Source organism: Anomaloglossus baeobatrachus, chromosome 9 (assembly GCF_048569485.1).
Source record: "Anomaloglossus baeobatrachus isolate aAnoBae1 chromosome 9, aAnoBae1.hap1, whole genome shotgun sequence".
Classification (NCBI taxonomy): Eukaryota; Metazoa; Chordata; class Amphibia; order Anura; family Aromobatidae; genus Anomaloglossus; species Anomaloglossus baeobatrachus.
The window spans coordinates 79,692,882-79,714,249 of record NC_134361.1 but is presented as its reverse complement, the minus strand read 5'-3'; the positions used below and the strand labels follow the sequence as shown (position 1 = coordinate 79,714,249).

At 46.2% G+C, this 21,368-nt stretch overlaps 1 protein-coding gene across 1 annotated transcript in view; it reads left to right on the top strand.

The window, feature by feature from the left end:
• The first annotated feature begins 5,487 nt into the window (after positions 1-5,487).
• The window catches only part of NRK (Nik related kinase), a 432,773-nt gene continuing 416,892 nt past the window's right edge, over positions 5,488-21,368 (top strand). The window contains exon 1 of the mRNA XM_075323819.1: positions 5,488-5,664. Within this exon, the coding sequence (XP_075179934.1) occupies positions 5,608-5,664 (57 nt within the window). The 5' untranslated portion in view covers positions 5,488-5,607. The remainder of the gene's footprint in view (positions 5,665-21,368) is intronic.

Genomic DNA, 21,368 nt, shown 5'->3' with positions numbered 1-21,368 from the left:
TTATTACCCCCTGTCAGCCCTCCACGATCCTGCTCTTCTGTCTTTCTCGTTCAACAAATGCAGCTCTGCTACATCACTGCTGCATGGGGGAAGACGCTGCTTCCCGTGGAGCATTCACTCCGTGAGTGATCAGTGCTGCTAGCGGTAACAGCGGTAACGCTGACAGACGCGTTACCATAGCAATGGTGCTCCCTAACGGTCACTCGTTAGGCGGTCCCTAACGGAACGGGGAGTCGACCGTGTGCTAGAGCATGTCGCCGGTACACGGCGATACACAAATGTGCACCGTCTACCGGAGAGATGCACTCGCAGGTCCTACATGACGCGTCATAGTCATGTGACCAGTCTGTAGCCAATGAGATAATAGCCACGTGACTGGTCACATGGCTATTTTGACGTCACGATAGGTCCTGCATCACTACTGGCAGTGCTGGTCACCGGGAGGATTCAGCGATCATCGGATGGAATAGCGGCAGGAGACAGAGTGCAGGAGGGATCGCGGGGACCGGTAAGTGTTATGGCAATGTTTATTAACTGTTTGTGTACATTTATCATGCATTTTTATGTGTTTGTGATTGCCTCCCATTATAGCCTATTGGTTCGAGTTCGGTTCGTCGAACGTTCGACGAACCGAACTCAAACGGGACCTCCGTTCGGCGAACCGACCTCGAGCCGAACCGCAACCGGTTCACTCATCTCTAGTCACAAGGAATTTCCATAATGCCATTTATTGAATTATACAAAATATGCTTACAGGTGCATGCATATTCTCTACACAAGGTTTACTTGTAGTGTACAATGCATCTATGTGCACTAATATATAACACAAATAATAATAAAAAAGATTCTGGCACTTCTCAGCACTCGATGGAGCATCAGGGGGCTCAAGAAGCTTAATACTCATTTGAGTATCCTAGTACTCAGGCTACATGCTTGAGTCCCTGCGGGGATTGTTTGCCAATCACAGTAAAGCTGTAGCCATGTTAGCTACTGGCATTACTGAAACTGGCCAGTCACATTACATTGTTGGATCTATATAAGATCTGGTGACACCATGCTCAGCACATTGTACCTGCAGACTGTGTAGGGAGAGGTTCTGCTGGAGAAGAGACATTATCTTAAAGCATGACAGTACCTGCTGGTGCAACATTAAACCAACAGTCCTTTTCAAAGTTAATTCTATAATAATACCGCAATACCACAATAATACCTCTGCATTTAATGTAAAGCAAGATACTGGAGAAGGGATAGTATATTAGAGGCCTCCAGGCAGGGATTCTAGCCTTACAGACCTTGCTGCTACCTAAACAATCTATTCTATTCTCTAATAATACCACTCTTAGCTGCATTTCATGTAGGGAAAGCTGATGAAGAAGGGATAGTGTATTAGAGGCCTCCAGGCAGAGATTCTAGCCTTAAAGACCTTTGCTGCTGCAACCTAAAACCTAAAGTTCTTTTCTGGCCTACATCTATTCTTTTCCCTAGTAATCCAGTGTAATGATAGTTGCTAGAGGAGGGATAGTTTTGGATTAGAGGTATATAGTGAGGGTATATTACTTTAAAGTCCTTCTATAGGTTTACTGCTGCTGCAATCTAACTGCATAGGTCAGGTAATCGGAGATGTTATGGGACACGTGCAGGTGTAAGGTAAGAAGGCACACCGGGAAATATATTGGCAGCTATATTGCCAGCTACCGCCATCAGGTGTCCCAAGGCTACCTTGAAGGAAAGTGATTCCTCCTATTTCTGTTGTCAGGAGATTTCAGAGCAGGGATGCATACACACTTGCTCAGGTTAATACTGCTGGCTGTGCAGATGCTCCTTTATGTGGTGCTGCTAGCGGTTAATTAGTTTCTCTGGTCTCCTAAACTCTGGATGAAAGCTTTAGTCAGCTGTTCTGTGTTGCTGATTACCTCTACTACAGAGACTCCTCTCCTAGCCAAGGTGAATGCCAGCAATAGTTTCTTCTAAGGCTATGTGCGCACTTATTTTCTTCTAAGGGTATGTGCGCACCTTGCTTTTTTACCTGCTTTTCCACTGCTTTTTCAACTGCAGCGTTTTCATGCCAATATGCTTGCGTTATGCTTTTCAAGCAAAGTCAATGGGACATTGAGCTTTCTTGTGCGCACTTTGCTGTTCAAAACGCTGCGTTTAATTTGCATAAAGTTGGGCAAAAACTCAGCGTTTAAAGAAGCAACATTTCAATTGTTTTTGCCATTTTGGCTGCGTTTCTCATCCATTCAATTTAATACAAAACTGCAGCGTTTCTAAAAGCACCGGAAAAGCACTAAAAACTCATGAAGACCACAAGGTGCACAAAGGCTACTTTCTTTGCATTTTACATGCATTTTTAAAGCCAAAAGCATTGTCCTTTCTGCCAGAGGATGCTTTTTGAACTGCAACTACCTCAACGCAAAGTGCGCACATAGCCTTAGCATGCCTCTAGAGGGAACTGTGAGTTGTTTCCCATGAAGACATTCAGAGATCATTTGCTGTGTGAAAGCTGGTTGTATTTTTCCTTATTAATTCATTTTTGGTTTTGGCCCTCTGATCTGTTCCTCATTACTTCCTCCTCTCCTTTTGAGTGCTTTGTATGATTGCTGTTTATTCCACCCTTGTCTGTCTAATTCCTCTTTAATTGTGAAAAATAAGCATTTGAGTAGACACAGAAGAGGGATTGTTATGCTGATTATGACGCTATAGCTGATCACCTGCTTGGTTGATTTCTCAAAGTTTGTCAGTCGAGTCAGAGCTGGCTGCTGGCGCTCTAAAAATTGTGAGTGAGAGCCAAATGCTGGCCCTCTAAAAATTGAGTGATGACTGCCTGCTGGCCCTCTAAAAATTATGAGTGTGGGGCACCTACTGACTCTCTAAATATTAATGGTACAGTCCGGCTAAGTGCCTACTGGCTCTCTAAATATTATTGGTACGGTCCGGCTACTGGCTCTCTAAAAATTCTCAGTACAGACTGACAGCTGGCTCTCTAAAAATAATGGGTGATGCCGGCTGTTGGTCCTCTAAAATTTAAATGAGGGCTGGTTGCTGGCCCTCTAAAACTTGAATGACGGCTGGTTGCTGGCCCTCTACACATTGATTGAGGCCCACCAGCTGGTCTTTTAAAAATTATGAGTGAATGTCGCATGATGAGTCTGTGGATATGGCAGAAGAGGACAAGAAAAATAAAAAAAAATATGAATCATCTACCCTTTTTGGGGTGGTAAGTGGTGCATGGGAATACACCATAAAAACAAACAAACATTTGAATTGGCTTTATATTCTGCTAATGTCATCTGCTGGGGTTGAGAAGTCAAGACCAATCCAGGACTTGTTCATTTTGAGAACAGTCAGCCTGTCAGCATTTTCATTTGACAGGCGGATGCGCCTACTAGTTACTATAATTGGAGAGAAAGTAGTGAATATGGCCTGCGAGCCTCAGATCTGCCTCAACTCCATTTAAAAAAATAAATAAAGATGTGTTCATACAATGGGAGAAAGGCCCAAATGTACCTCTTGTGTGTATAAATAAACAAAGGACTTGTGGTGTTCTTTCCTCCATAATTGGATGGAGAAGTTCACCCATATGATGTTCATCCATCATATTTGAAGAAGACCTTGACATCTAAGGGGTTGTGGGCTGTATGTGATGTGTCCGCAAGTGGCTGATAAGGCCTATGTGGGTACAAAATATTCTGCCACATGTTCGGCAGCCATGTGTGGGCACCGTGGGCACTGTGGTCACAGCATTTGCAGCCCTGGCTTTGCGGAGTGCTCGCTTCTCTTGTGCTCTGAATGTTCTTCTGGCCTCATATGTCTGGCAGCCTTGGTGGATCAGAATGCACCATGTTGGTCGATCTTGTGCCAGTGTTTCCCAGGAGGTTGTGAGATAGTTTGTGACTTATAATACAGATGAGATCTGGCTCACTGCTAAATAGTGGTGCTGAAGGGTAAAACAGGTGTACTAGTAGTAAAGGTGAAACCCCCGCACTCGAGGGAAAAAGGAGAATTTTTGTGATGCAAATAAATTTTATTTTATTTTTGATTAACTGCAAAAAGTGAACCCTCACAGATACAACACCAAGATTTCGGCTTGCGCCTTTCTCAAGGTTATTACCTGAAAAGGTTTAAAAATACAGTGTAAGTATATACAAGTGATACATATACATATAAGCGAGCTTTACACGCTGCGATCTCGCTAGCAAAATCGCAAGCGATCGTACCCGCCCCCGTCGGTTGTGTTCCACACGGGCAAATCGCTGCCCGTCACGCACAACCTCACTAACCCCCTTCACACGGACTTACCTGCCCTGCGACGTCGCTCTGGCCGGCGAACCGCCTCCTTTCTAAGGGGGCGGGTCGTGTGGTGTCACAGCGACGTCACACGGCAGGCGGCCAATAGAAGTGGATGGGCGGAGATGAGCGTGACATAAACATCCCGCCCACCTCCTTTCTTCTGCATTGGCGGTGGAGGCAGTTAAGGAGATGTTCGTCGCTCCTGCGGTGTCACACACAGCGATGTGTGGTGCCGCAGGAACGAGGAACAACATCGCTAACATGCAGAGAACGATTTTTTGTTTCAGGACGACCTCTCCACAGCAAACGATTTTGACCGCTTTTGCGATCGTTTAAGATCGCTCTAACGTGTCACACGCTGCGATATCGTTAATGACGCCAGATGTGTGTCACTAACGACGTGACCCCAACGATAATTCATTAACGATATCGCAGCGTGTAAAGCCCACTATATTCAAGAAAAATTCAAGGGGCCAAATACTTTCGTAAGGCACTGTACCTAGTCATGTCTCAATGCACTATTATGGGTTATACATTGGCTCCCATGGTGGTTGTCTATCGGTGGCACTAATAAATTGGTATTCTTCCTGACCGATTACATTAACTATTTTGCATACTTTTTGCAAAAGCAAAGTATATGAAGCACCATACCTCCACAGTCAGTAAGGCTATATGCATTTCTATGTTGAGACTCTTTTCCGAGTCTCTGATATACAGTATATTGCGTGGAACAGACTTGGCAGCGCTCCTTGGTTTCCATTACTAATAGAAACCACAACGCAAGTGTGAAAAGATTCTTATTGAAACTGATTTTAACGTACAAGTCTATTTTTCTTCCTTTTTTGCTTTTTGTATTTTTGGACAATATAGTATATATTCAACTAAATTAGACCAAACTGAAAAAGAACAATAAAGGACGCAGATCACACAGTCAACTAACGTCATTCACGTAGCTGAATTCAGATATTTAGAAGCTGCAACTGGAGAGAAATGAATAAATAGTATTAATAATAAATCTTTTGTAGTCCCAAAATTCGAGAGCGTCATTTCCTTCCCTCACTTTCACCAGCAAATAGCTCAGCAATGCTGTTTCTTAAAGAAAAACAGATTTGTTTCCTCTGTGTGTTTTCCGGGTTGTGCTGAATGTGAAGTTTCCTGTGTTTGTCACAGAGACACTTCCAGTTCTAACCATGGGCTGACACTCACTGACAACTCTTCGATATGCTACCAGAATATATTCCCGGCAAACAACTCTAAAAAGGGGGTCGAAGAAGAAAAGAAAACTTTTTTTTGGCACTCTTGAAAAGTAGATGCAAGATGGCAAGAATGCTGACAACCAAGAGCCTGGACTATATCGACTTGGCCTCTTTGAGAGTAAGTTAATGATTATTGCTATTTTTAGTGGAAACGTCTTGCTGCGTGGTCTACAGCTGACAATTAAAGGGCATTTCATTCAGGTACGGGAACAGATGCTGCTGCATTTCGCAGCGGCATGAGGGACGTAGCGTGACTTATCCAGGCTTGGAAGGGTTAACATGATACTGATGACTATGAAAACTTTTAGTTTGACTAGCTAGCTTGTGCATTTCTTATCGCTAGTGGACTTTAAAGCTTAGATTGCCGGCTCTTAACGATTGATATTTTTGGTTTGTTCTGTATCCATGTGACATGCAGATTTTGGACTGACATTGTAGTGTTGATTCACACAGCACGCTGGTTGGAGAGCGTGTTATTACTGCTGTGATACTCTACACTTCATGCTTGAAAGGGTTTTATGCCTTTTAAGAATGACATAAAAGGTTCCTTAAAGGGAACGTCCAATGTATAAAGAGCATGGCCATGGAGAATTGTCATACTATGTAGGCTACATATCTAATATATAAAGCTGAGTATATGTATATGTGTGTGTGTGTGTGTGTGTGTGTATGTATGTTTGTGTGTATGTATGTATGCATGTATATGTATATATGTATGTATGTACAGCATGTGTGTATGTATGTATGTGTGTATGTCTGCTAAAAGAATCTGTACCGTAGCATTTCCAATCACGAACTTTTGCACAGACATCTCAGTTGACTCAGGAAACATCATAGACTATGTTTAGAGGGAAAGTTTTAACCCCACACTTTACAGTTATTCACCAAAAAACCTGCTTACATTAAAGTGAATGGAGCTGGGAGCTACAGGTCATTAATAGGAGCTGTGATTGGTGCTATAGTAACAAAGGACATTCTTAGTATAAGAAGCTTATGTGTGAGGTAGTATGATATTGGTGGAGATGGATAGACAGAGACAGAGAGAGAAACAGAGAGATAGAGAGATTCACAGAGAGAATGAAACAGAGACAGACAGAGATAGAGAGGCCGACAGAGAGAGAACCAGAGAGATAGGCAGTTAGAGAGAAACAGAGACAGACAGAGATAGAGAGGCAGACAGAGAGACAGAGAGTAGCAGAAAGAGATCAACAGAGACAGACAGAGAAAAAGAGACAGATGGATTGAGAGACAGAGAGAGAGGGCAAACAGAGAAATAGAGAGAGACAGACAGAGAGACAGAGAAAGACAGAGAGCGCAACAGAGAGAGACAGACAAAGAGAGATAGACAGAGAGACAGATCGATAGAGGGTGAGACAGAGAGAGAAACAGAAAGATATAAAGAGACAGAGACAGAGAGAGAGAGAGAGACAGATCGATAGAGAGTGAGACAGAGAGAAAAACAGAAAGATAGAGAGAAAGAGACAGAGAGAGAGAGGCAGACAGGGAAAGAGACAAACAGAGACAGGGGTACACAGAGAGAGAGACAGACAGTAAAACAGACAGAGAGGGAGATAGAAAAAGAGAGAGAGAGTGAGAGCGTGAGAAAGACAGCCAGACACTTATTTACTATCCCGGGCAACGTCGGGTGCTACCGCTAGTATGCCTATATAGTGGAGTTCATTGGTTGTAGACTGCACAAAGATCTGCACAAAATTAGGAATTCACTGCAGCACACGGGTTGATCACATATTAGCAAAAGTCTCATATAATAACATTATACCAATAAATTGTAAGTAATGCACATCTCAATGTGTCTAATATTGTAGATACTAGATGGTCAGTCCGGGCAATCACAATTCCCACCGGTTGATTTTAGCTCGTACTTGGTATGTTCCCTACAGTCAATACTTCACTGCGGAGTATGTTCCCATACTGATATGATTGGGAGCTCTAATTTCTTCTTACAGTAACTCAACAAGCAGTCTGTATTCATTTGTGTAGATAGAAGATATATGCAGAGACAGCAGAAAGTTCAAATGAAAGTTAAACCCCTTACATACATTGGACACTGATAATTTTCTAACTTGCAAGATATAAAATGAGTTGGCCCGCTACCAAGACACTTACAAGGTTAGTCCAAGAATGTTTACTGAAAACATAGACAGAAAATACGAAAGGCAGAAATCAAGTGAATGGAGACAAAATCGACAGAAAAAGTTTTTTAACCCATCATATTTAATTTAGATTTTTGTACACTTCATAACAGTGAAATTGCAACAGTAAGAAGGAAAAGTAGTGGAATTATAAAAATCACACAATGAATGGACGTGATATTATACAAATGTTAAAAAAAATTTGAAGATTATTTGCAAAACATCATGATTTACTCAGAGTCAAGTATAAGCACCATGTGCAGAAATCCTCGCACTTACATACCCATCAATGGTTTTCCAAGGAATCTCCTGCCAGGCTGAATGTACTTGGGCATGAATATCATCAAGATCCGCTGCTGGCAGCTATCTTTGCAATTGCCAAACACTTATACCCTAGATCAGGGGTCAGGAACCTTTTTGGCTAAGAGAGCCGTAAACGCCACATATTTTGAAATATAATTCCGCGAGAGCCGTACAATATGTTTAAAGGGCCATTGACAGATCAATCGCTCCAATGTTCACTTAGTACAGCAAGGAATGCTCCTCCCTGCTGTATAAAGCCACAACTGGACTGAAACAATGGTAATTAGCAGTAAAAAAATCAAATAAATAACTTACATTGTGAACTTGCGATGTATGACATCAGTCCAGGCAAGGAGAGTGGGGGGGGGGTGGGTAGTGGTCGTGGCACGGGGGGGGGGGGACAGGGGTTGTGTTTGGTGAAGGTAGCAGCAGCGGCGGGGGGAAGGGCGCTGGTACTCACACAGGCCGAACGGGTGACAGGGGGAAAGTGCAGCGCACAGCATAAGCTGTGAGCTGCACAAATATGGCACCGATCTCCTCTCTCTGTTGTGATCTGGATAGCCCAGGCGGCGCGTTCAGGTCACAGCAGGGAGCTTTCCTGTATTAAGTACAGGTCGCAGTCCGGGTACAGGGCGCTGCCATAAAGGAGTTGAGGTGAGTAACTATTGTTACAAACACCAAATCCAGCATGGCAGCCCCCAGTGTTTCATTAACACTAGAATTAAATAAAAACTAAATAAACAGTGAGTTTAATTTTGTATTAAAAATACTTGATTTCATAATCACTATTATTAATACAAAAATAAAAAATGCGACACCTTACCTTTAATCCTAATGCTCACCAGGGGGAGAGGCGCTGGTGGTGGTGGTGGAGCGGCTCAGGAAGGTCACAGGAGGAAGAGTGATGCTGCGAGCTCGGAGGAGGGGGTGCTGCTGCTCAGGAGGGTCAGCAATGCTGTGGCTCGGGGGTGTAGCCATGGGTGCATTTGAATCCCCCGGGTATGGCTTACCAGGGCGGTAGTGGTGGAGCAGAGTCACAGGATGCACTCGGGGGTGTTGCAGAGGCCGCCATTGATCTGTGGGCAGGGGGTCTGCGGAGGTGTCACAACACAGGGTGTCTCTGTGGCAAGTGCATTGAGCTGACTGCCGGCTCCATTGAATCACCCAGGTTTGACAAGATGGACGTCAAGAAAATGATCGCGGAGGTGGCGCGTGCGCAGATATGATTCCACGGCCATTTTCTTGAAGCTCATCGCATGAACCGTGGGTGATGCAATTGAGTCGGCAGTCAGCTCAATGCACCCACCGCCGAGACACCCTCGCAGCCCGCAGATTAATGCTGCCCACTGCGACACCGCCGAGCGCGTCCTGTGAGCCTGTCTCCTATGAGCCCGCTCGACCATCGCCACCTTCGTAACATACACCCCCATTTTACCGCCAGTTTTGAGGGAAAAAAGTGCATCTTAGAAAACGAAAAATATGGTAAATGAGAATCCTGAAGTATTGTAAACATGTTCAGGATCTTTTCCTTGCACTTTGTATTGTAGAAAAAAAAACTGCAGCATGTCAATTCTTTCTGTGTTTTTGCTACGTTTTCCCCATTAAAAGTAATGAAAATAAAATGCAAGCAAAAATACATATAATGCATCAAATTGTGGCAAAAAGCCTTGGTTTTGCTGCAGCATTTCTCCTGGCAGTAGATGCAGACTTGGTGCAGAAATTTCTGCAACCAAATCTTCATCTTGTGCACAGATTCCAGATTTGGAATCCAGATTTCAAACTGTTCCTGGCAGTTTGGCGAATCTTTACAAAGATAATATAATGCAAAAAGGGCCAGATGCAGTTTTCTGTATAGCTTACTGTTAACCCTGTATAGCACATGGCTGCCTGCACATTACTAAATAAGCTAAGGGTCGACATCGGGGCACTGACCAGAGCTAGTGGGAGGGGGAGGCAGCAGAGGATGTTCTCACAGCAAGTCACAAACTTTGTGACTGTGTCGGCCACTGTCTGCCACTCAGACCGCACTGTCTGCAGCCTCCAGTCCTGACATATTCATCTCTGACCTGAGTCTGCATATCCTGCAACTGCCGACATGACATGCATCCACAATCACAGCAGTCACTGGCTCCACACACTGCAGAAGAGTAGATGACGAGCCAGGCAGTCAGCCCGAGGTCACAGGTAGGAAGTGGCTGGAGGGGGCGGAGCCCAGCGCTGCCGGCCACTTGTATAAGAGCTAGTACAGTATAGTTACAGCGCAGCGACTCTGTCACAGAGCGGAGCCGGCTGTTTATCTTCAGGGTGAGTGCACCGCGGCCTGATGGAGCGTGGTGCATGCATCCTTCCCATAGACAGGTAGGAGCCCTGTCTGCGAGCCAGATACGGCCATCAAAAGAGCCATATCTGGCTCGCGAGCCATAGGTTCCCGACCCCTGCCCTAGATACTTAATGGAAGGCGAGTCCAGAGACCCTGCAGACCATAGTAGTACATTCATGGTGGCTCAGTGGTTAGCACTGCAGTCTTGCAGCGCTGGGGTCCTAGGTTCAAATCCCACCAAGGACAGCATATGCAAGGAATTTGTATGATCTCCCCATGTTTACTCTGGTTTCCTCCCACACTCCAAAGACCTACTGATAGGGACTTTAGATTGTGAGCCCCAATGAGGACACAGTTGCCAATGTATGTAAAGTGCTGTGGAATTAATAGTGCTATATAAATGAATAAATATTATTTAAAGGGGTTATCCACTACATTAACATTGATGGCCTATTCTTAGGATAGGTCATCAATGTCGGATCGGTCAGGGTCCGACACCTCGCACCACCACCAATCAGCTGTTCTCGGTCCTGGTGGCAGCAGCAGGCAGCCGGAAATGCTCTGTTCTGGAGCTACTCCATCTTTTGAGAGCAGCCATGGCCGATTACTGCACATCTGCCTCTCATTCTAATTAAAAGGAGTCGGATGTGCACTTCCCGGTCGCGGCTGCTATCAGAAGACAGAGCAGCTCAGAACTGAACATTTCCAGCTGCCTGCTGCCACTGTCGGTAGAGAACAGCTGACCGGCGGGGGTACAGGGTGTTGGACAGCGGCCGATCAGACATTGATGACCTATCCTAAGAACAGGCCATCAATGTAAAAGTAGTGGACAACCTCTTTTAGCCATGCAAGCCACTAACAAGCAGCACCAGCAACATGCAGCCTGGCACTGCCATGTTGAAAAATAGCTCTCAGGACATTTTCAAATTATTTCATGATGGCTTCTTCATAGCGTCACCCTCATGGTCACAAGATCAATCTTCGGCTATCATTGTGTTCAGGACCAAAGTAAAGAAACATCATTGAAGAGCCTTTGTGAGCTGTGGTGCGAGGTCAGCGGAACACCTATAGTTTGACATCTGGCTCATAGTCTAATGTCATTCAAATGCCTACTAATAGTTTATCTAGACAGTGTTTGATACCTTAGGCTTGGTATATGATGACCAACTTACAGTACAGAATGAGTCCCTATGCACAACATATCGAATATGACTGGCAATGTCATCAAGAGGCCTTCATCAGAGAATATCACACCAGTCTGACTCCCAGGATTATGGTGTGGCATGTCACAACTTATGGTAGCTGGCCTCCTATAGTCTTCATTCCATGACACTAACAGCTTGACTTTACACTTGTTTGGTTGTGAAACCGGTCTTAAGGAGGCTTTACACGCTACGACATCGCTAATGCAAACTCGTTGGGGTCACGGAATTGGTGACGCACATCCGGCCGCATTAGCGATGCCGTTGCGTGTGACACCGGTGAGCGATTTTGCATCGTTGCAAAAACGTGCAAAATCGCTCATCGGTGACATGGGGGTCCATTCTCAAAAATCGTTACTGCAGCAGTAATGAGGTTGTTCCTCGTTCCTGCGGCAGCACACATCGCTCCGCGTGACACCGCAGCAACGAGGAAGCTCTCCTTACCTGCCTCCCGGCCGCTATGCGGAAGGAAGGAGGTGGGCGGGATGTTACGTCCCGCTCAGCTCCGCCCCTCCGCTGCTATTGGGCGGCCGCTCAGTGACGTCGCTGTGACGCCACACGGACCGCCCCCTTAGAAAGGAGGCGGTTCGCCGGTCACAGCGATGTCGCCGGGCAGGTAAGTATGTGTGATGGAACAACCTACATAGAAGCTCCTTAATCATTGTCCATATAATCCTATTTAAATTAAATACCAAACAATGTTTTCTTTATAGAAATCTTTAGAAAATTTATTTAAATGCGATTTAGTAAAAAGTTTTTTTCAGGGACACAAAGAAAGTGCAACACATAGTACAAAAATGTGCTAAAAACATGTGCATAGCCAGTCAGGGAAGTGTGTCAGTACAGAACAGGCTGAGATAGGTACATGGCACAGCCCACAGAAACAACATAGCTGCAGTGTATTAGTATGTCAGTTCCACATAATGCAGTTAACAGCGCACTGAGGTACATTAAATAACAATCAAACCAAATATCATGTCATGAACATACACTGTGAACTTATAAAGACCCATGTAGAATGTTAGAATCACCATGCATGCTGTCGCTCCCGATGAAGCGATAAGCGAAACGCGTTGAGGTGCAGGGTGGTGTGTCAGGCTTGAACACAGGAGTGTTCCTGGTGGGTCATAGTACCTTTACATACTTTGGATCTTTGCCATCCTCCTTGCTGAAAGGACGGTCTCTTTTGCATTGCACATATTTGAGCAATGGCTCATACTCACAGGACAGCTTTGTATTATAATCATTTGAGTCCTGTTCCATGCTCATAGGACAGCATGCATGGTGATTCTAACTAGAGTTGAGCGCGGTTCGTGGTTCGTGGTTCTCCAGTTCGCGGCTCGAGTGATTTTGGGGCATGTTCTAGATCGAACTAGAACTCGAGCTTTTTGCAAAAGCTCGGTAGTTCTAGAAACGTTCGAGAACGGTTCTAGCAGCCAAAAAACAGCTAAATCATAGCTTGGTTTCTGCTGTAATAGTGTAAGTCACTCTGTGAATCAAACTATTATCACATTTCAGTGTATAGTGTGCGTGAACAGCGCCTTCAGATCACTGCTGTTTCTATAATGGCGATCGCCATTTTTTTTTTTTTTTTTTCTTGTCTTCCTTCCCTAAGTGCGCGCGTCTTGTGGGGCGGGCCAGCATGTCAGCCAATCCCAGACACACACACAGCTAAGTGGACTTTGAGCCAGAGAAGCAACGGCATGTGTGATAGGATCTGCATGTCACATGTCCCTGCATTATAAAACCGGACATTTTCTTCACGGACGCCATTATCTGCCTTCTGCGTCTTTGGTGTCAGACATCACTGTCGCAGCTCCGTCTTCCTGAGTCCTATAGCCGATACAGCTGTATGCGCTGCATACACAGCGTTAGACAGCATAGGGAGAGCACTTTATAGCAGTCCTTTTAAGGGCTCCAACCGGCAGGGTCAGAGAGCCATAGGTGACAGGTCCTGCAAACAGCAACAGCGTCTGTGTAGCCCAGGTCAGGGATTTCCTACCTGCATTTCACCATTAGGAGGGAATAGAAAGGCAGGCTTCCATTCCTCTACCCAGAGCACCACAATCCTGCCACTGTACCCTCTTGTCCTCTGCACACTCCAACTGATAACTAAGCCATTATACTAGCAAACACTCAGTGTACCTAGTGGCATCCTATACGTGGCTATTGGACTTTGCTATAGTCCCACTAGTGCAAAGACATTTGCAGAGCGCGTCTGCCTGCGTTGCACACTACAACTCATTCTAACCAAGCCATTATACTAGCAAACACTCAGTGTACCTAGTGGCATCCTATACGTGGCTATTGGACTTTGCTATAGTCCCACTAGTGCAAAGACATTTGCAGAGCGCGTCTGCCTGCGTTGCACACTACAACTCATTCTAACCAAGCCATTATACTAGCAAACACTCAGTGTACCTAGTGGCATCCTATACGTGGCTATTGGACTTTGCTATAGTCCCACTAGTGCAAAGACATTTGCAGAGCGCGTCTGCCTGCGTTGCACACTACAACTCATTCTAACCAAGCCATTATACTAGCAAACACTCAGTGTACCTAGTGGCATCCTATACGTGGCTATTGGACTTTGCTATAGTCCCACTAGTGCAAAGACATTTGCAGAGCGCGTCTGCCTGCGTTGCACACTACAACTCATTCTAACCAAGCCATTATACTAGCAAACACTCAGTGTACCTAGTGGCATCCTATACGTGGCTATTGGACTTTGCTATAGTCCCACTAGTGCAAAGACATTTGCAGAGCGCGTCTGCCTGCGTTGCACACTACAACTCATTCTAACCAAGCCATTATACTAGCAAACACTCAGTGTACCTAGTGGCATCCTATACGTGGCTATTGGACTTTGCTATAGTCCCACTAGTGCAAAGACATTTGCAGAGCGCGTCTGCCTGCGTTGCACACTACAACTCATTCTAACCAAGCCATTATACTAGCAAACACTCAGTGTACCTAGTGGCATCCTATACGTGGCTATTGGACTTTGCTATAGTCCCACTAGTGCAAAGACATTTGCAGAGCGCGTCTGCCTGCGTTGCACACTACAACTCATTCTAACCAAGCCATTATACTAGCAAACACTCAGTGTACCTAGTGGCATCCTATACGTGGCTATTGGACTTTGCTATAGTCCCACTAGTGCAAAGACATTTGCAGAGCGCGTCTGCCTGCGTTGCACACTACAACTCATTCTAACCAAGCCATTATACTAGCAAACACTCAGTGTACCTAGTGGCATCCTATACGTGGCTATTGGACTTTGCTATAGTCCCACTAGTGCAAAGACATTTGCAGAGCGCGTCTGCCTGCGTTGCACACTACAACTCATTCTAACCAAGCCATTATACTAGCAAACACTCAGTGTACCTAGTGGCATCCTATACGTGGCTATTGGACTTTGCTATAGTCCCACTAGTGCAAAGACATTTGCAGAGCGCGTCTGCCTGCGTTGCACACTACAACTCATTCTAACCAAGCCATTATACTAGCAAACACTCAGTGTACCTAGTGGCATCCTATACGTGGCTATTGGACTTTGCTATAGTCCCACTAGTGCAAAGACATTTGCAGAGCGCGTCTGCCTGCGTTGCACACTACAACTCATTCTAACCAAGCCATTATACTAGCAAACACTCAGTGTACCTAGTGGCATCCTATACGTGGCTATTGGACTTTGCTATAGTCCCACTAGTGCAAAGACATTTGCAGAGCGCGTCTGCCTGCGTTGCACACTACAACTCATTCTAACCAAGCCATTATACTAGCAAACACTCAGTGTACCTAGTGGCATCCTATACGTGGCTATTGGACTTTGCTATAGTCCCACTAGTGCAAAGACATTTGCAGAGCGCGTCTGCCTGCGTTGCACACTACAACTCATTCTAACCAAGCCATTATACTAGCAAACACTCAGTGTACCTAGTGGCATCCTATACGTGGCTATTGGACTTTGCTATAGTCCCACTAGTGCAAAGACATTTGCAGAGCGCGTCTGCCTGCGTTGCACACTACAACTCATTCTAACCAAGCCATTATACTAGCAAACACTCAGTGTACCTAGTGGCATCCTATACGTGGCTATTGGACTTTGCTATAGTCCCACTAGTGCAAAGACATTTGCAGAGCGCGTCTGCCTGCGTTGCACACTACAACTCATTCTAACCAAGCCATTATACTAGCAAACACTCAGTGTACCTAGTGGCATCCTATACGTGGCTATTGGACTTTGCTATAGTCCCACTAGTGCAAAGACATTTGCAGAGCGCGTCTGCCTGCGTTGCACACTACAACTCATTCTAACCAAGCCATTATACTAGCAAACACTCAGTGTACCTAGTGGCATCCTATACGTGGCTATTGGACTTTGCTATAGTCCCACTAGTGCAAAGACATTTGCAGAGCGCGTCTGCCTGCGTTGCACACTACAACTCATTCTAACCAAGCCATTATACTAGCAAACACTCAGTGTACCTAGTGGCATCCTATACGTGGCTATTGGACTTTGCTATAGTCCCACTAGTGCAAAGACATTTGCAGAGCGCGTCTGCCTGCGTTGCACACTACAACTCATTCTAACCAAGCCATTATACTAGCAAACACTCAGTGTACCTAGTGGCATCCTATACGTGGCTATTGGACTTTGCTATAGTCCCACTAGTGCAAAGACATTTGCAGCACGTCTGCCTGCGTTGCACACTCCAACTAATTATAACTAAGTTGCATTGTCAGGGATATTTATTCTTTATTATTCTGCTGTTAATAAAGCTAGACCACCACTGCAATCTTCACCACCTCTCAATTTTTACTACCACATTTTCAGTCCACAATCTTGTCGCAATCAACATGAGTGGCAAAATGACAGATGCTGGTGGAAAGGGGAAGAGGCGTGGTGGAAAAGGCAAAAAAGGTTTTGTCCGTGGGGAAGGTGGCAAAGCTCCATTATCATCTGCTGAAGATAGACCATCTACCAGCAAAAGTAAGATGTCTACTACTTACCGTGGACAATCCGATGTGCTCCCTTTGTTACGGACACGAACAACAGGAACAAAGGTAGATGATGGGCAAAAAAGGAAAATGCTTGAATGGATCTCAAGTGGTCCAACAAGTGCCCTCTCTGCCACTTCAAGTACCGCATCCAAAAAACACCAGTCCTCTGAGTTGTCATCCCAATCAAACTTGCTTTCTCCCAGCTCTGAAGTCTCCATCAGCCCTGCACAGTATGGTGGAACTGAGATGGCTGAGTCTGCAGAGCTGTTCAGTCACACTATAGCCTGGGAATCAGAGGTCTGCTCCCAAGCTACAGTGAGTACAGAACAGGAAATGGTCTGCAGTGATGCCCAGAACCTTTGTGACTCAGATTCAGGCCGTGAGGACCAAGTTTCTGAGCATAATGTTGACCCTTTGTCACAAACTGTAACACCTGTGGTTATAGACAATGAGGAACATACTGATGAAGATGAGACGCAGATACCCGATTGGGATGACAACTTAAATATTCCGTCAGGGCAAGAAGAGGCTCGGTCTGAGGGGGAGGGGAGTGCAAACACAACAATTGATGATGACGTTCTAGATCCCACCTACTGTCAACCCCCAGTCAGGCACTCGAGGAGGTCAACAGAGGCGGTGGAGGAGGATGCAACCGACGACGAAGTTACCTTGCGCCTTCCTGGACAGAGTCGGAGCACTGGTAGCACGTCTACAACTGCATCCTCAGCCACCACTCTGCCTATGAGCATTATTCGGGGTGGATCAACAGGTCGCATGGCCTCTAAGCCTTGCCTAGCCTGGTCCTTTTTTCACATCGAAAAAGATCGCCCAACTCATGTGATATGTAACATTTGTCATGATTCTGTTAGTAGAGGTCAAAACCTCAGCAGTTTGACAACTTCTTCCATGAATCGTCACATGACTAAATATCATAAGTCCCGGTGGGAAGCTCACCGTGCTGCAATGCGGCCTAGTGGAGCGAACCATCCACCGCCCGCCCCTTCCACTGCATCCGCGCGCTCTTCATCTTCTAGGACTGTGGGGACAGCTGCCACACCTGTTTTTCCACGCAAAACTTCCACCACTGTAACCGCAACAGGCAGTTTGCTTGTAAGGTCGTCAGTTGGTTTGGAAGGGGAAACAAGTGAGTGTGTACAGCTCTCTCAGACATCGATAGCACCAACGTTGGATGAAGGCAACATCATGTCTCCGCCTGCACTTTCCTCACAAACCTGCATTTTTCAAGGGACACCCTACTCAACACCGTCTACACACAGCAGCCAGATCTCTGTCCCTCAGATGTGGTCAAATAAAAGGCCACTTCCTCCGACCCATGACAAAGCTAAGAGGTTGACTCTATCCCTCTGTAAGCTGTTGGCTACCGAAATGCTGCCTTTCCGCCTAGTGGACACACAGGATTTTAGAGACCTTATGTCTGTCGCTGTGCCCCAGTACCAGATGCCTAGTCGCCACTACTTCTCTAAGAAAGGTGTGCCCGCGCTACACCAGCATGTCGCACACAACATCACCGCTTCCTTGAGAAACTCTGTGTGTGAACGGGTGCATTTCACCACCGATACTTGGACCAGTAAGCATGGACAGGGACGTTACATGTCGCTGACTGGGCACTGGGTAACTATGGTGATAGATGGTGAAGGGTCTGCTGCACAAGTCTTGCCGTCCCCACGACTTGTGTGTCAATCCTCTGTCTGTCCAAGTTCCGCCACTGCTTCTGCATCCTCCACCTCATCTGGGTCCTCCACCTCCGCCCCAAGCCTGCCTGGTCAGGCCACCAGCGTTCTCACTGCGCAGAAGGAATCACGCACCCCTCATTACTATGCTGGCAGCAGAGCGCAACGGCATCAGGCGGTCTTTAGCTTGACATGTCTTGGTAATAAGAGTCACACAGCTGAGGAGTTGTGGTCAGCTTTGCGGTCCGAGTTTAATAAATGGTTGTCTCCACTCAAACTGCAGCCTGGTAAGGCCGTGTGCGACAATGCTGCAAACCTGGGTGCGGCACTTCGCCTGGGCAAGGTGACACACGTACCTTGTATGGCTCACGTGTTGAACCTTGTCGTGCAGCAATTTTTAACACACTATCCCGGCCTAGATGGCCTTCTGAACAGGGCACGAAAACTGTCAGCTCACTTCCGCCGTTCAAGCGCCGCAGCAGAGCGACTTGCATCGCTCCAGAAGTCTTTCGGCCTGCCGGTTCATCGCCTGAAATGCGATGTGGCGACACGCTGGAATTCAACTCTCCACATGTTACAGCGACTGTGGCAGCACCGCAGAGCCCTGGTGCAATACGTCATGACGTATAGCCTGGGCCAACGAGATGCAGAGGTGGGGCAGATCACCCTGATGGAGTGGTCTCAGATCAAGGACCTATGCACCCTTCTGCACAGTTTCGACATGGCGACGAATATGTTTAGCTCTGACAATGCCATTATCAGCATGACGATTCCAGTCATTTACATGCTGGAGCACACGCTAAACACTATTCGGAGTCAGGGGGTGGGACAACATGAAGGGGAGGAACTACAGGAGGATTCATATGCGCAAGGGACAACAACATCACGAAGGTCCAGACGTTCATCATCACCAACGCAGCAGGCATGGGACCATGGGGGACAGGGATCGACAAGGGCGCATAGTAGCAGGCGAAATGTTGAGCAAGGTGCAGGAGAACATGAAGAAATGGAGGACGAACTGTCCATGGACATGGAAGACTCAGCGGATGAGGGAGACCTTGGTCAAATTTCAGTTGAAAGAGGTTGGGGTCAGATGTCAGAGGAAGAAAGAACGGGTAGCACCTCTATGCCACAAACACAGCATGGACTTGGTCCGCATGGCTGCGCAAGACACATGAGTGCCTTTTTGTTGCACTACCTCCAACATGACAGTCGTATTGTCAAAATTAGAAGTGATGATGACTACTGGATTGCCACACTATTAGATCCCCGGTACAAGTCCAAATTTTGTGACATAATTCCAGCCATAGAAAGGGACGCACGTATGCAGGAGTATCAGCAGAAGCTGTTACTAGATCTTAGCTCGGCTTTTCCACCAAACAACCGTGCAGGTGCAGGGAGTGAATCTCCCAGTTGTAACTTGACAAACATGGGACGGTCTCGTCATCTTCAACAGTCTACCCGTACCAGTAGGACCTTTTCTGGTGCCGGTAACAGCAATTTTATGGAATCTTTTCATAATTTTTTTAGACCCTCTTTTGCAAGGCCACCAGAGACAACAAGTCTGACACATAGTCAACGGCTGGAGAGGATGATACAGGAGTATCTCCAAATGAACATCGATGCCATGACTGTGCAACTGGAGCCTTGCTCCTTTTGGGCTTCAAACCTACAAAAATGGCCAGAGCTCGCAACTTACGCCTTGGAGATTTTGTCGTGTCCAGCTGCCAGCGTTGTCTCTGAACGTGTATTCAGTGCTGCTGGGTGTGTGCTGACAGATAAGCGCACGCGTCTGTCCAGTGACAATGTGGACAGACTGACGTTCATCAAAATGAACAAGTCATGGATCCAGAAGGAATTTACTACCCCTGTGTCATCCTGGGGAGAGTAAATGCTTGTGGATTTGGAATGTGCTTGATGCAAATCAAAACATCCTGTTTGCAACTAGGGCCCAAGTGCTGCCACTGATGGGGTGGGTGTCTGTGTGGCCCAATTTTTGGAAAAAAGGGAGACTCCGCTTGGAGTAACCCTTGCTTGCTGTGTTTTTAAAAGAAGCCAAGATGAACAGAGCTGGGATCAGGAAAGACTTTGCTACCTACCCCGGTGTCATCCTGGGGACGGCTAAGAATAGCGTATTTTTGAATGTGCTTGATGCAAATCAAAACATCCTGTTTGCAACTAGGGCCCAAGTGCTGCCACTGATGGGGTGGGTGTCTGTGTGGCCCAATTTTTGGAAAAAAGGGAGACTCCGCTTGGAGTAACCCTTGCTTACATTGTTTTTAAAAGAAGCCAAGATGAACAAGTCATGGGTCAGCAAAGACTTTGCTACCTACCCCGGTGTCATCCTGGGGACGGCTAAGAATAGCGTATTTTTGAATGTGCTTGATGCAAATCAAAACATCCTGTTTGCAACTAGGGCCCAAGTGCTGCCACTGATGGGGTGGGTGTCTGTGTGGCCCAATTTTTGGAAAAAAGGGAGACTCCGCTTGGAGTAACCCTTGCTTACATTGTTTTTAAAAGAAGCCAAGATGAACAAGTCATGGGTCAGCAAAGACTTTGCTACCTACCCCCGTGTCATCCTGGGGACGGCTAAGAATAGCGTATTTTTGAATGTGCTTGATGCAAATCAAAACATCCTGTTTGCAACTAGGGCCCAAGTGCTGCCACTGATGGGGTGGGTGTCTGTGTGGCCCAATTTTTGGAAAAAAGGGAGACTCCGCTTGGAGTAACCCTTGCTTACATTGTTTTTAAAAGAAGCCAAGATGAACAAGTCATGGGTCAGCAAAGACTTTGCTACCTACCCCGGTGTCATCCTGGGGACGGCTAAGAATAGCGTATTTTTGAATGTGCTTGATGCAAATCAAAACATCCTGTTTGCAACTAGGGCCCAAGTGCTGCCACTGATGGGGTGGGTGTCTGTGTGGCCCAATTTTTGGAAAAAAGGGAGACTCCGCTTGGAGTAACCCTTGCTTGCTGTGTTTTTAAAAGAAGCCAAGATGAACAGAGCTGGGATCAGGAAAGACTTTGCTACCTACCCCGGTGTCATCCTGGGGACGGCTAAGAATAGCGTATTTTTGAATGTGCTTGATGCAAATCAAAACATCCTGTTTGCAACTAGGGCCCAAGTGCTGCCACTGATGGGGTGG